The sequence below is a fragment of the Neoarius graeffei genome, chromosome 2, assembly GCF_027579695.1.
Source record: "Neoarius graeffei isolate fNeoGra1 chromosome 2, fNeoGra1.pri, whole genome shotgun sequence".
In the NCBI taxonomy this organism is placed as follows: Eukaryota; Metazoa; Chordata; class Actinopteri; order Siluriformes; family Ariidae; genus Neoarius; species Neoarius graeffei.
In genome coordinates, this window is record NC_083570.1 from 90,574,019 (window position 1) to 90,590,409 (window position 16,391).

The following is a 16,391-nucleotide window of genomic DNA, read 5'->3' on the forward strand; positions in this document are numbered from 1 at the left end:
ACTTTGGCCGACCAAAGCAGCATTGGATTGGGAATCGAGTGCGCGAGCCAATGGAAAAGTCCAGGCTGCCAGTTCTCACTATCACAAGGGAGGTTTGCTAGCGTTCCATGTGCACAGATACCGTAGGTTAGCGGGCATACATTAAATTGGCTAAATCAATTTTCTGATATTTACCTAAAAGCTAAAAACACAGAAAACAGCTACAACTTAGTAAATGAAGATAAAATATGACAGAACTACAGACAAAAAAGATCTGAACTTCAGCAAATGGAGGCGTGAATTTTTCGACGAACATCCTGTCTGTCAGTGTTAGATAACGCTACTTATGTCATCTGCTGCACTAGTATATTTTGCCTGAGAAAGTTTCTCAACTAAAGACAAAATAAACAAAAGAACCATGACTTACCTCTGTCTACTTTGCTAAGGCATCGTGTTTAGCAGATAGTTACAACTTCGTACGACATAAGTCCTCATAAAATATAAAGTATGATGGACTGATAGAAAACAGTGGCGCCAATTTCTCGAGCTGAAGTCCATTAACATTAACATAAACGTATGATGATGCTGTGTGATGTCACGCATTCTCGCAGTGCATGTGCATTCAATGATAATTCCAATGAAAATGTTTTTTTTTTAAATTGATGGGTGTAATTCACTTTAGCTTATTTTTTGTTGTCTAAATCGTTATTGACGAACTCTCATATTGATGGTGTTTTTAGAATAGGTGAAAATGAATAAAAGTATTATATTATTATAAACACTGAAGCAGAGGGAGCTCAGCTCCTGCTGGCTGTAATGCCGAGGCGAGGAAGCGGAGCTGAGCTCCGGAGGGCTCCGGCCCAGTTTAATCTCTGATTATACAGTAGCTATTTTGCGGTTGCCAGTTATAATGTTCTAAAGGTGATGACACACAGGGCAACTTTTTGGGGAAGTCATGGCCTAATGGTTAGAGAAACAGCTTTGGGACCAAAAGGTTGCTGGTTCGAGTCCCCAGACTAGCAGGATTGACTTAAGTGCCCTTGAGCAAGGCACCTAATCCCCAACCGCTCTGGCAAGAGTGGTGGCGTACCTTGTGTCTGATTAGCCAAAGAAAAACTGATGATGTGATCATCAGTTTGGGCATTGAACCCGACCAACTGAACTTGGGCAATTGAGATTGGGCAATATAATTTCTATCTGAAAGATTTTGATCAGTTTGGGCAACTTTTAATATCATCAAATCAGAGTGCTAGCAGTGAATTACATGACCACCTGAGAGCTTCTGGAATTTTCAACAAATACGGCAGCATCTCAACAGCAGTAAAACAAAGAAGAAGAGAGACAACTTATATCTTTTTATACCAGTAAGTTATGTTATGTTATGTGTAAACCCAAAGTGGTGAATTTACCTCATCGAATGCTTAGAAAACCAACATACATCTATTTTTATGTGCTCAGGTTGTAATTAAGACATCGTTTTTTTTTTTCAGCTAAGTGTAAACTGTCGTTAGCTAACCACCGCTCCATAGAGATTGAATGGGATTTACCTAACTAGCGGTGCTTTTTTGCTAACAGTTAGCTGAAAGTTATCGCTAGCTATGTAGAGATAATGTTAGCTCTCTTGCATCAAGTTAAAGTGATGGGCAGCTCATGATTTTTTTGTGAGTTGTAAGAGAGATTGTGTAACTTATTGTCTGATCTAATTCACAGACAGAGCACGACTACTTGTGGAACCCGAGGGCGAAACAGCACAAACTTCGGGATTAATGCGTTATTATTGCATTGACTTCAACAGTACAAACTTCGGGATGTAAAAACAGGCTTTCAGCAGCTCTGTCAGCTCCTTTTCCTCCTCAGCAGACATCTCTGGGTTCATACCCTTTTTTCTTTTTTGCTGAGATGGGAAGTAAATGATTCTGGGGTTTTTTTCCGTTATGTTTTTGTGATGCATATGTCAGTTATTAGTTATAGCCTATGTGATTGACGATAGTAGCATTTTTAAAGAGATTTAAAGTGTTTATTATTAAGAGAATAATGTGGTTAATTTGACTTATAATTGTTAAAATAATGGCAGATTATCTTTTGACCAGAGTATCTATTCAGTTTTGTTCCAGAAGTGAGACTTACTTGAGCGAAATAAAGGCTGAAGCCAAGATAAAAGTGATGGCTGCAAATGTTTCAGTGTCCATCGTTGCGGTGTCTGTCTCCCTGGCAGTAGATTTGCTCTTATCTGATTGGTTGTTGCCAATTGTCTGTTGCATGAATTAGTTGCCGTGTCTCACCTGGTTGCCCATTGCTGGCAACATTGCCCAAAAAGTTGTATCATCACCTTAACCATGTATCATCACCTTAACTTAATGCTGGACTGATTTCAATGTTGCCGCCGCCCCCCGTACATATTTAGACCAAAAGAGATGGGAAAATAGGGCCCAGGTTAAAAAAAAAAAATCCCAGCATTCTCCTTTACATAAGTACTTTATCCTGTTCAGGATCACAGTGTAGTGGTTAGCACTGTCACCTCACAGCAAGAAGGTCCGGGTTCAAGCCCAGCGACCGACGAGGGTCTTTCTATGTGGAGTTTGCATGTTCTCCCTGTGCCTGCGTGGGTTTCCTCTGGGTGCTCCGGTGTCCCCCACAGTCCAAAGACATGCAGGTTAGGTTAATTGGTGGCTCTAAATTGACCGTAGGTGTGAATGTGAGTGTGAATGATTGTGTGTCTATGTGTCGGCCCTGCGATGATCTGGCGACTTGTCCAGGGTGTACCCCGCCTCTCACCCATAGTCAGCTGGGATAGGCTCCAGCTTTCCCGCGACCCTGTAGAACAGGATAAGTAGCTACAGATAATGGATGTATGGATGGATGGATCACAGTGGCTCCAGGGTGTAACCTGAGAATGCATGCATCATATACATTCACACACTCATCCACACCCAGGGTTAATTTACTGTGGACAGTCCATCTATCATCATGTTTTGTTTAGTTTTTTTGAGATGCACTGATCCAAATGAAATTGTATGAAATGTCTCGACCTGCCAGCCAAGATTCAATCAATGTACCGCCTAATAGATGTATCGCACATGAATATTCAGCGACGTAAAGAGGTGTGAATAGAGGCTGTAGGGGTAGATGGTGATGAGGGCAAGGATAATGTCGATGAATGAGGCTGGGGATTTTTCCATAATTGTCTAAAAAAAAATCATAGTTTTCTTTATTCATTCCACTTGTATACACTGCATGTAAAACACAAATAAGTAAAGCAATAAATAATTCATTATGTCTGAGCAGGTTTCTCAGTTGATATACAAAGTGAGAGCTGCATACACACTGACAGCTGTGTTCGCAAATGAACCGTGAAGCATGTGTGTCGATCATTTAGGATAATTTTATGCAGTTCAAAGGTGCTTTACACACACACACACACACACACACACACACACACACACACACACACACACACACACAGAATTTGTGTTTGTTGGCAAATCTTCAATGATCAGTGCATGCCCTGTGGCAAGAAAGAATATTTTTTTGTGTTTATGTGTGTGTGTGTTACATCACAGCCTAATCACGGTTCAGGAGAGCTATATCTAGTATAATGATGTACACCAGAGAAAACACTTTTGAGAAAAAGTAAGGTAACACCTGCTGCAGATCTTTGGACTGAACTGAGCTTCTCTTTTTCTCGATCCACTTCAACAAAAATCTAACGTAGAAACCTTTCAGTCATTTCAGGAACAGCACTAGAAGGACTGAGGTGCTTCTGCAGAATAAATGCAGCTCAGCTGTTGTGATATGGAGCTTCATATTGGAAACACATCCACTTTCTGTGTAGAGTTTGTGTAATATTCATCATGCAGACATTGAACATTAAGGGGAAGCAGGGAGACTTGGGACAAGATTTCAGCTTTTGTAAATTGTGTGAAATTCTTTGCAGGTAGCGTCACATTCATATTGCATTAGAAAGTACTTACTGTACCCTCTTACCACAACATTAGTTTCTCAGCTTGTCACATATACTGGCCTTCAGGCTTCACTTTTTCTGTCATTATTTTTTGCAGGGAGACATGAGACGTTGAGGGGAGACATGGAGCTTTACGGTATGTTGGGAGACTTGGGACATAGTGGGGAGACGTGGAACAAAAATAAAATACCTAGCTTAATCCTACAGGTTTAATTTTTATTTATTATCAAATCTTGTAAGATATGAACTGTATAAATACACAATGCTGGCACAATGATAGAAAAATATCAGTTTATTCCAAAACCGGATGAGACAAAACAGTTCCATTCTCAAGAACGAATGAAGTAAGTTCAATCCTCATGCAGGGACATGCCCACATTTTTTACAATAAATAAATAAATAAATAAACATTTGTAAACAACAAGAGAAAAAAAAAAACCCTGTAACATCATGAACTGTCCCAACTCTCCCCATCTGGCCATTTTGAAAAAAAAAAAAAAGAAAAACAATCCTAAATGATTTTCCCCAGAATTTAAGTTTAATAAATAATACTATATCTGGTACCTCTAGGCTCCATCCTTTAATTCCTAACAAACTTAAATTCACCAGCGTACATTACACCATAGAATGGAGATGGGGACGAAGCAGAAAATACAAGTTTTGGTTGAAAAAATATTGAACTGCACAAACCTTACTGCAGTGTCCAGCTTCATGGCTCCAAAGGAAGTAGGTTACTTTAAGGGGCAACATCTAACTTCTGATGTCATCTAAAACCTGATTGGTTGGAATTACTTTATGGGAATACACACTGTCCCAAGTCTCCCCACTCTCCCCTACTGCCATTAAAATGTCACCAAATACCTTTTAAGGACTTTTATATCCTGGAATGATTATTGGCAGCATCTTAAGTGTTCATAAACATATGTATTGTCTATAAATACTATATGTAAAGACAAGATTTTACTTATTTTTTTCTAGCAGATACCCAGTTCATAGTTGACAAAAAAAAAAAAGAGAACCAGATTTAAAACTAAGTCTGTGCTGCAAAAATTATACCAAGTGTTATTGGAGTTAAGCAAGGATTAAAAAAAAAAATGAAAGACAAAATCAGGGTAGAAGTCAAAGAATTTCTGAGGATTATCTGTAGACACATTGAAGCTCTGATGTTTAAAAGATCATAGCCATGCTAATCTGCATTAAGATATGGCTCCCACTGGTGATGATTTGATAGCTGGCATTCTCAAAATAGAAGTGATTACAAAATAAATAAATAAATTTAAAAAAGTGGACAAAGCACAATTGCAAATGGTCCGTGTTTCCACCAAGTTTCACTGGGTTTTCACCAGGTTTTCTTGTCTTGCTGTCATCATTCCGATTAAACATGGCAGTGAATCTCCAATACCAGGGCTGTGTGTACTAATGCCAGTTAAGTACCTGCTACCTGACTGTAACTGTAGTACACACTCTGAATATACTGCAAAAAATTGAAAACTGAATTTGAGGAGAAAATTACTTAATACTAGTGAAATTATCTTGCTGCATTGGCAGATATTTTTACTTGATAAGACATTTTAGAATAAGTTGGTTGCGATCTAGAACTAAGTTTAATAATCTCAGAATTGGTGTCTTGTATTCTTCTACACTGTGTTCCAAATTATTATGCAACAAGTGTTTAAGAGTGGTAAGGTAAGATATTTTTTGTTTGTCAGTTAAACTCATGAATGGTAATGTGTATCAGGGCTCTGTATATCACTGAAACCAATTGAAGACACCTGTGCTAATTAGTTTGGCAGGTGAGTCCAATTAAAGGGGAAACTACTAAAGAAGGTTGTCCCACATTATTAAGCAGGCTACCATTTTCAACCAAAATGGGCAAGAAAAAGGACCTGTCGGATGCTGAAAAGCAACAAATAGTTGAATGTTTGGGTCAAGGCATGGCAACAATCAAAATTGCCAAGAGACTTCATCGCGATCATCGCACTATCAAGAAGTATGTAGCTGATTCAGAGCACACACGTGTGCGTGCTGATAATGGAAAATCCAGGACTCTTTCCTACAGGCAAATACGTTGGATCAAAAGAGCAGCTGTAAAAATGCCCTGTCATAGCAGCAGACAAGTTTTTGAAGCTGCTGGTGCCTCCAACATGCCCCGAACAACAAGATGCAGGGTCCTCCAGGGGTTTGCAGCGGTGCGTAAGCCATCGTTTCGACCTCCCCTATCCATTGGACACAAGCAGAAACGGCTCCAGTGGGCCAGGCAATACATGAAGACTGACTTCAAAACTGTTCTGTTCACCGATGAATGTCGTGCAACCCTCGATGGTCCAGATGGATGGAGTGGTGGATGGTTGGTTGACGGCCACCCCATGCAAACAAGGCTACGGCGCCAACAAGGAGGTGGTGGAGTGATGTTTTGGGCTGGAATCATGGGGAGAGAGATTGTCGGCCCTTTTAGGATCCCTGACGGTGTGAAGATGACATCCATAACGTATGTGGAGTTCCTCAAAGAACATTTCCTGCCATGGTTCAAAAGGAAGAATCGTGCTTTTTGAAACAAGATAATTTTCATGCATGACAATGCACCATGTCATGCTGCAAAGAATACATCTGAATCTCTGGCTGCAATGGGCATCAAAGGAGACAAACTTATGGTGTGGCCCCCATCCTCCCCTGACCTCAACCCTACTGAGAACCTTTGGAGCATCATCAAGAGAAGTGTTTATGATGGTGGGAGGCAGTTCACATCTCAACAACAGCTCTGGGAGGCTATTCTGTCCTCATGCAAGGCAGTTCCAGCAGATACTATCCAAAAACTGACAAATTCAATGGATGGAAGACTTGAGAAGGTCCTTTTCAACAAGGGGTCCTATGTTCAGATGTGACTTCACTTGTGATAATGTTTTGATTTAAATAGTGTTTGATTTCAGTTACATTTCAGTTAGTCATGACCTGCTAATGTTTCTATTTTCACACATGACCATTTTTTGTTCTTTATGACAATAAAATGTTTGGAAACTCAATTGTGCGTAATAATTTGGAACATGCATTTTGGGTGCATTTGTGTTTTTTATTTCTTAAAAATTTACTGTTATCATTGGGAGGTTCGTTCAAAAACATTTGAATTGTACTCTAATGGTTGATGACTGGAAAATCATGATGACTGCCATTAATATAGATAATTTAGGAAAATCTGAGAAAATATGATTTGCATAATAATTTGGAACACCGTGTAATAGGAAATGTTAGATAGTTTCAACTATTTTCAAGATATTTTCACTTGCTAATATATTTTTTGCAGTGTATGTAAGCAAGTAGTAAGGACACTATTCAGTCGTATTCCATCACCATCTTACTGTACCTGTCCTCTGACCCAAATGTTCATAGATGACCCATATGTGCCATGCAATTAGGAAAAAAAAAATATATATATTTTTTTCCTGCAATGGCAGAAATGTTTAAACAATTCCCGATATGTTTGTACACTGCTGCAACAACTGACTTCGCTTCAGGCAGCCATCTTCTTTCTGTTTTTCCCTGGGGAATTCTTCTTCTTTGGTTACTCAGAGGCAGTCTGCATAGGACTAGGGTAAAGTTATTTTCTCTAATGAAGTCCCCTTCAGACTGTTTGGGACATCTGGAAAATGACTGTCTGGAGAAGAAAAGGTAAGCGCTACCTTGAGTCCTGTGTCATGCCAACAATAAAACATCCTGAGACTATTCATGTGTGGGGTTGCTTCTCATCCAAGGGAGTGGGCTCACTCACAATTTTGCCTAAGAACACTGCCATGAATAAATAATTGTATCAAAACATCCTCCAACAGCAATTTCTCCCAATGATCCAGGAGCAATTTGGTGATGAACAGTGCTTTTTCCAGCATGATGGAGCACCATGTCACAAGGCAAAAGTGATAACTAATGCCGCTTTTCCACTACCAACGCGGCTGAGTCGGGCTGAGCCGTGCCGTGCTGAGTTGGGCTGAGTCGAGCTGAGTGGGGCTGTTGGAGTTGCATTTCGACTACAACCGCGCCGAACCGTGCTGGCTGGAAGTGGGTGGACACATTGGGTGGAGTTAGCGAAAGTGGGTGGAAGTCACGTGATGTCGTTAGGCGGCGCAAACAGTGACATCAGTGACCTTTTAAGCGGATAATAAACAATAAACATGCAGTCGTTAGTGTTGCTGGTCTTGGTGCTGTGGCTTGTCACCAACAACGCAAACAGATACTGGCAAGAGCGTATAGATGAGGCGAGGCGCATAAAGGCCAATTTATGCTGACAACCCAGTCCTCGCAGACGGTGTCGCAGACAGTGTCTGCGTAGCCCCCCCCACCTTCGCAGACGCTCTGCGCGCACCTCCCAAAAATTGTGACCACCGCAGAAGCCTCGCAGACAGCGCCGCAGACAAGAGGGCTCTGATTGGTCCACTCTACCCGCTGTACACGCACTTCCGCTTCCCTACTTTCCCGGTTTGGTTTGTTTTCACGACCGGCATTTTTAAAAACACGAGCGAAGATGGAGCAGCATGAAGAGCGGTTGATTGAGGAAGTGAGGAAGTACGTACATCTATACAACTCCAGTTCTAGTCATTATAAATAAAAAAAAAAGGTCTAGTCATTATAAGTAACCGGAGGATAAACACTCCACTAACCACACCCACCAACTACTCCTAGCAACTTCGCACCCCCTTGCGTTGTGCCGGTGAATAACATCGCGCACGCCTATTCCCCCGCTCAACAATAAATTACAACTGTCTGCGAAAAGCTATCTGCGAAAGCCTTGTCGCAAGAGCATGCAGAGGCCTTAAGGCTTCAGAAATTCTCGTAATTCGTAATTCTTCTTCTTCCGGGTTTACGGTGTTTACAGATCCCAGCGTGCTCGCGGGGCGTGTGTGGGCATGTGAGGACACTCCTCCTCACCAATCAGTGCACAGGGGAGTGTCTCCTCACGCCCCTAGCCCCACTCGGCTCGGTTTGGCTCGCTTCAGCCCCACTCCAAAACCGTGCGAGTTTTGGGTGCTAAGCAGGGCTGAAGCGAGCTGAGTCGCGCCGCTCTGAGGTAGTCGAAACGCGAGCCGTGTCGGGCTGAAGTGAGCTGAAGCGAGCTGAAGTGAGCTGAAAAAGGGTAGTGGAAAAGGGCCATAAGTGGCTCGGGGAACAAAACATTGAAATTTTGGGTCCATGGCCAGGAAACTCCCCAGATCTTAATTCCATCGAGACCCTGTGGTCAATCCTCAAAAAGTAGGTGAACAAACAAAAGCCCAAAAATTGCGATAAACTCCAAGCACTGATTATACAAGAATGGGCTGCCATCAATCAGGATTTGGCCCAGAAGCTGATATCGAGTATACCAGGGCGAATTGCAGGAGTCTTGAAAAAGAACGGTCAACACTAAATATTGATTATTTGCATAAACTTGATGTATTTGTCAATAAAAGCCTTTGAAATTTGTGAAATGCTTACAATTGTACTTTAGTATACCATAGAAATATCTGACAAAAAGATCTAAAAACAGTGAAGCAGCAAACTTTGTGAAAACCAAAATTTCTGTCAGTCTCAAAACTTTTGGCCACAACTGTATATGTATATGGGTGGCACGGTAGCATAGTGGTTAGCACTGTCTAAGCAAGAAGGTTCTGGGTTTGAGCCCAGCGGCTGACGAAGGCCTTTCTGTGTGGAGTTTGCATGTTCTCCCCGTGTCTGTGTGGGTTTCCTCCGGGTGCTCCAGTTTCCCCCACAGTCCAAAGATATGCAGGTTAGGCTAATTGGTGGCTCTAAATTGACCGTAGGTGTGAATGTGAGTGTGAATGGTTGTTTGTCTATGTGTCGGCCCTGCGATGGTCTGGCGACTTGTCCAGGGTGTACCCCGCCTCTCGCCCATAGTCAGCTGGGATAGGCTCTAGCTTGCACAGGATAAGCGGTTACAGATGATGGATGGATATTTATGTGAATGTTAAATATAATAGAATAGATAGGTCCTAAAGCTACAGTCTCAAAGCTCTGGGGATGAATGGTTGATTGCTGATGTTTCTTAGTTCTGGAAAGTGGTGCTTGGTTACTTTTCCTATTCCTTAGGCTGTAGTTGTGTACGGGTTCAGATTGTTGAAATTAGTCATTAAAGTTGTTACTCTCCATCATACGCTTTAGTTTGTTCTTAGTCAAAGTGTCTCTTTTTTGGGCCAGTGGTTCCATTGTGTCCTTTGGAAGTCCAAGGATCCTTAGACAGCAGTCTTATACTCTTTGTAGCTCCACACAGAGAAACTCAGGCATACCATTCCAAATGGGACTGGCATAGTCTAGCAATGGCTGGATCTTTATGTAGGTAGTAAGGCCAACTTCAGTAGGAAGACCAGCTTTCCTACATAATAAATATGTTTGCTAGCTTTACTGATGATACTCAATATGTGAGAGTTCCACTTTAAATCACCCTGTATTACAACTCCAAGCAACTTGAACTTGGTGAGTCTTTCAAGCTCTACATTGTTGACACGTAAAGGAGGTAGATAATTGTTAGTTTTTTGAAAGAAATCCACATCTTTTTTGTTCTCTTGGCATCGAGTTCCCTTTTGTTACTTGTGGCCCAAGATTCCAAATAGTGCATGACATCCTGCATACCACTGTCTGGTATTGCATGCAGTCGTCAGCGTATTTGCATGTTGCAACCAGGTCACTTGGAATGGTCACTTGGAATGGCTGAATTATGGGATAGCATAGTGTGGCACATCTGCATACTATGGATGTCGAAGGTCATTCAGGTACCGTTCTTCTACGATTATACTGTATGCCTACTGAAATTTGGCGTACTAATAGTATGGAAGTATTCAGATTCAGATGCAGCCCTGAAAAGTGTTAGCACGGTGATTTTTGTTCCTCATCATGTCATGTGACTTCAATGCGAAAAATGTGCTTCCATTTCAATTTTGCAAAATGTTGCTTTGTCACATCGTCTGTAAAACCACCTTGTGCAGCCATACTTATGTTTTAGTTTTCACTTTCAAATTGTGCAGGTTCATGGAAGCCCACCTCGAGATTCCGTGATTCTATCTGCAATTCATATGTGTGTGTGTGTGTGTGTGTTTTAATGTGATATTGGTAGTCATTGCATTTTCTGACACACAGTTCCATACACTCACATTCCTTGGCAGGTAATGAAGCATACAGCATGCTTATTTCCCTTCTGCCACTTTGTTATCCCTTTTCTTTGTTATTTCTGTCTTTCACCAAAGAATCTTCTGGAAGCTTTCCACCCACTGCCTCCTCCAATGATGAACAGCACGCTTTCTGCTGCTCGATTTAAGACATGCAGTCCAGAATCAAGGAGAAAAAAAAAAAGAATTCATACACCCCCGCAGCACAAGCTCTTAATCTCTTGTTCTAAACACATTCCAGACACGCGTGCGCGCACACACACACACACACACACACACACACACACACACACACACAAATCACCACGCAGTCTTTTCCTCTACATTGTTCTTAAAGACATCACATATCCAACATAATGAGTTTAATTTGGTCAGTGTGTTTTCTCTGCCTCCTTTCAATTAGCCACCAGTAAAGGCTTATAAAAACACAGACGTGGCTGAGATAGACAGAATTACTCTCATTAGACAAGGACATGAAAAGCAAGCTTAGAGAAAATGCTCTAATTTTCTCTAAGCGTAGTCTTTGTGCTTGGGGATTTGTACACGTGCACCATATGTCCCTGGCTGAGCCATCGTTAACCTATGAGCTAAGGATCGACTCGCCATCCCCTAAAAGCTCATTACAGCCAAGCCAGGGCTTTTAGGATTTCTGTCCCGGAACAGAAAATTGCTGTGTGCACCATTGCCAAGCATTAGCGTGGGAGAGCACACTAGGCTTTGCTGCATGTGTATTAGTCTGGGAAGACTTTTACGTGACACACGCACATTTACATCCCACATAAAACAGTGAGCAATATTAACACGACTTTGTTTAATTAGCACTGCATCGGTTATCTTTAGGTTATTTAATGGCGTTTGAGGAGAAACAGATGGTTCATTAATAGCTGCCAAATGTAGTTTGCAAATTAAACCGTATTCTGAAAATATTCATAGACTGCAATGAATAGTACTTATTAAAGGAGCATGATAAATTACAACCCCAATTCCAAAAAAGTTGGGACAAAGTACAAATTGTAAATAAAAACGGAATGCAATAATTTACAAATCTCAAAAACTGATATTGTATTCACAATAGAACATGGACAACATATCAAATGTTGAAAGTCAGACATTTTGAAATTTCATGCCAAATATTGGCTCATTTGAAATTTCATGTCAGCAAGACATCTCAAAAAAGTTGGGACAGGGGCAATAAGAGGCTGGAAAAGTTAAAGGTACAAAAAAGGAACAGCTGGAGGACCAAATTGCAACTCATTAGGTCAATTGGCAATAGGTCATTAACATGACTGGGTATAAAAAGAGCATCTTGGAGTGGCAGCGACTCTCAGAAGTAAAGATGGGAAGAGGATCACCAATCCCCCTAATTCTGCGCCGACAAATAGTGGAGCAATATCAGAAAGGAGTTTGATAGTGTAAAACTGCAAAGAGTTTGAACATATCATCATCTACAGTGCATAATATCATCAAAAGATTCAGAGAATCTGGAAGAATCTCTGTGCGTAAGGGTCAAGGCCGGAAAACCATACTGGGTGCCCGTGATCTTTGGGCCCTTAGACGGCACTGCATCACATACAGGCATGCTTCTGTATTGGAAATCACAAAATGGGCTCAGGAATATTTCCAGAGAACATTATCTGTGAACACAATTCACCGTGCCATCCACCGTTGCCAGCTAAAACTCTATAGTTCAAAGAAGAAGCCGTATCTAAACATGATCCAGAAGCGCAGACATCTTCTCTGGGCCAAGGCTCATTTAAAATGGACTGTGGCAAAGTGGAAAACTGTTCTGTGGTCAGACGAATCAAAATTTGAAGTTCTTTATGGAAATCAGGGACGCCGTGTCATTCGGACTAAAGAGGAGAAGGATGACCCAAGTTGTTATCAGCGCTCAGTTCAGAAGCCTGCATCTCTCATGGTATGGGGTTGCATTAGTGCGTGTGGCATGGGCAGCTTACACATCTGGAAAGACACCATCAATGCTGAAAGGTATATCCAGGTTCTAGAGCAACATATGCTCCCATCCAGACGACGTCTCTTTCAGGGAAGACCTTGCATTTTCCAACATGACAATGCCAAACCACATACTGCATCAATTACAGCATCATGGCTGCGTAGAAGAAGGGTCCGTGTACTGAATTGGCCAGCCTGCAGTCCAGATCTTTCACCCATAGAAAACATTTGGCGCATCATAAAACGGAAGATATGACAAAAAAGACCTAAGACAGTTGAGCAACTAGAATCCTACATTAGACAAGAATGGGTTAACATTCCTATCTTTAAACTTGAGCAACTTGTCTCCTCAGTCCCCAGACGTTTACAGACTGTTGTAAAGAGAAAAGGGGATGTCTCACAGTGGTAAACATGGCCTTGTCCCAACTTTGAGATGTGTTGTTGTCATGAAATTTGAAATCACCTAATTTTTCACTTTAAATGATACATTTTCTCAGTTTAAACATTTGATATGTCATCTATGTTCTATTCTGAATAAAATATGGAATTTTGAAACTTCCACATCATTGCATTCTGTTTTTATTTACAATTTGTACTTTGCCCCAACTTTTTTGGAATCGGGGTTGTAATTTGCAGAATCTGGATATACAATTCATCCATTTGCTTTTTGACCAGATGTCTGTCACAGGAAAAGGAGCCCAGCTTTACTCTGAAAGGTCTCAGTCAAAGGCATAATGTAGCCATTTTATAATTAATTATGTCACAGTTAACACTGGTTATGGCAAATATTAGTGAGAAAAAGCGTTCTGAGAAACCGCTGAACACTGTATCAGAGATGAGTCAGAGATCCATCCATCCATTATCTGTAGCCACTTATCCTTTTCTACAGTGTCACAGGCAAGCTTGGAGCCTATTCCAGCTGACTATGGGCGAGAGGCAGGGTACACCCTGGACAAGTCACCAGATCATGACAGGGCTGATACATAGACACAAACAACCATTCACTTTCAAGCCACCAATTAGCCTAACGTGCATTTATTTGGACTGTGGGGGAAACTGGAGCACCCAGAGGAAACCCACGCAGACACAGGGAGAACATACAAACTCCACACAGAAAGGCCCCCGTCAGCCGCTGGGCTCGAACCCAGAACCTTCTTACTGTGAGGCGACAGTGCTCACCACTACACCACCATACCGCCCTGAATCAGAGATCATCAGTCTTTATTATTGCTTTTATTCTATAAAAAAAGTCACATCTTGTTCAGTGCTAAGGGAAATGCTTTAAACAGCAACACTCACATTTATCATGTGACTAGGCAGTTAAAGCCCAAGGTTTTTGTGATCAAAAAGTTCAGAGACCGTTCCTGTTGCAAATTAACAGAGCATAGTACGGCCATGCATGTGCACTAAGAGCGAGCAGTAGCTTTCAGGAGTCAGTATGTTACATATATATTGTGCTGTGAGCATCAGGACCTGTGTTTGGACCTCAAACTTGAGCAACGAGCAAATGTCACATTCTGTGTCAGACTCAGGAAATCATCAACAGAGACCCTTGAACTGCTTCACGAGCACAACCCTTGAAAATGTCCAAGGAACTGAACACATTGTGTCAGGAGCATTGAATCACCCTGACTTCTGCCCCTCTTGAAGTGTGAACACCACTAAAAACACCTCGCTCAGCTCATTGCTTCTTAGTTATAGGCCTGCTGAATCATTATAAGGGTCTCCATTGCCGATTTCCTGAGTTTGACACAGATTGTCTGTGTAAAATGGAAAATGCACATCTGCATGTTGTCACAAAAATGCATGTAACAGATGGCCTCATGTTGACAGCACAAAATCACATGATATACTGACTAAAGGAAGTTATTGATCATCCCTGCTGCGCACGCATGACTGTTCTACATTCTGTTTGTTTGCAACAGGAACAGTCTCTGAACTTTTTGAAAACGTCATATTTTATCTCGGTTACTTTCATAATCTTGCCTTGGCTTTTTGCCTGCAGAGTGTGATCACAGTGTGATTAGAGTGTGAAAAGCACTTACACATGTATGACAGTGGACTAAGTTTTAGAATGTCGGGAAGGTCATTAATACCAATACATTTATTGAACAGAGCATAGTGAATTCATCATCAGTTATTTCCCTGATGATGTTAGCATGAGCAGAGATCAGTAGAGTGAAGAGATGATGAGGAGGCTTGTATTTAAAAGCTACACGCATATTTTACCTCAGTTGATGAGATGACTGATGTGGATGATTCTGAAAATCAATGTGAAAGCTCATTTCCCATCGTAAATGTGTAATTCAACAACAACAACAACAACTAGAAGGGCACTCAGTAGAGCGCATACCTCCATCAAGCCACATATTCCGATTTGCATCAAAATCTAATCACGTGTTCCTTGACCGATAGCTCAACTTTCCTCCAAATTTCACCAAAATCCAATCACTACTTTTTGAGTTACATTGGGAACAGACAAACAACCAAATGGAGGTGATAACATAACCTTCTCCAACAAAGTTGGCAGAGGTAACAACAACAGCAGCATCAACAATAAGAGAAAGAAGTTTGATTTATATCACGCCTTACATGAATCCAAGGACACTTTCAAGAAAAACTAGACAGGGACACTCTAACGAGTGCAAACCCCGCCTTTTCCCTATTAAAATACATTGGGCGAAAATTTCAAAGTTCTGCCATGACCTTGACCTTTGACCTCCAAAATTTAATGGTTTCCTTCCTGGGTGATTGGCAACACGTACAAAATTTGGTCCAAATCGATCCATTGGTTCTTGAGATATCTTGCAGACACACAGACAGACAGACAGACAGATACACACACACACAGACTGACGCAGGTGAAAATAATAACCCCTCCGACTACTGTCGGCGGGGTTAATAAACAACAACAATAAAAAACACTACCACAAAGCCTAAATAGAACAAAAGCATTCAAAAAGAAATCATTAGAAATAAGAGACAGAAGAATCCATCCAGCCAACATACACTCTCAGAAAATAAAGTATATTCTTGTAGCTTTAGGGGTACAATAGTTTGCCACTGGGGCAGTACCTTCTAATGTACTTATTAATACCCTTTATATACTGCTTAGGAACATATACAGTGGTGCTTGAAAGTTTGTGAACCCTTTAGAATTTTCTATATTTCTGCATAAATATGACCTAAAATATCATCAGACTTTCACACAAGTCCTAAAAGTGGATGAAGAGAACCCAGTTAAACAAATGAGACAAAAATATTATACTTGGTCATTTATTTATTGAGGAAAATGATCCGATATTACATATCTGTGAGTGGCAAAAGTATGTGAACCTTTACTTTCAGTATCTGGTGTG

The 16,391-nt window shown here is 41.1% G+C and overlaps 1 protein-coding gene across 3 annotated transcripts in view; it reads left to right on the top strand.

Annotated features, from left to right (window-relative positions):
- The window catches only part of spock1 (SPARC (osteonectin), cwcv and kazal like domains proteoglycan 1), a 699,184-nt gene that overhangs the window by 588,087 nt on the left and 94,706 nt on the right, over positions 1-16,391 (top strand). For 2 of the 3 annotated variants that reach the window (XM_060915187.1, XM_060915189.1), the window contains exon 8: positions 4,038-4,076. The exons of the other annotated variant lie outside the window; for it this stretch is intronic. In XM_060915187.1, coding sequence (XP_060771170.1) covers positions 4,038-4,076 — 39 coding nt within the window. The remainder of the gene's footprint in view (positions 1-4,037; positions 4,077-16,391) is intronic. 3 annotated transcript variants of the gene reach the window in all.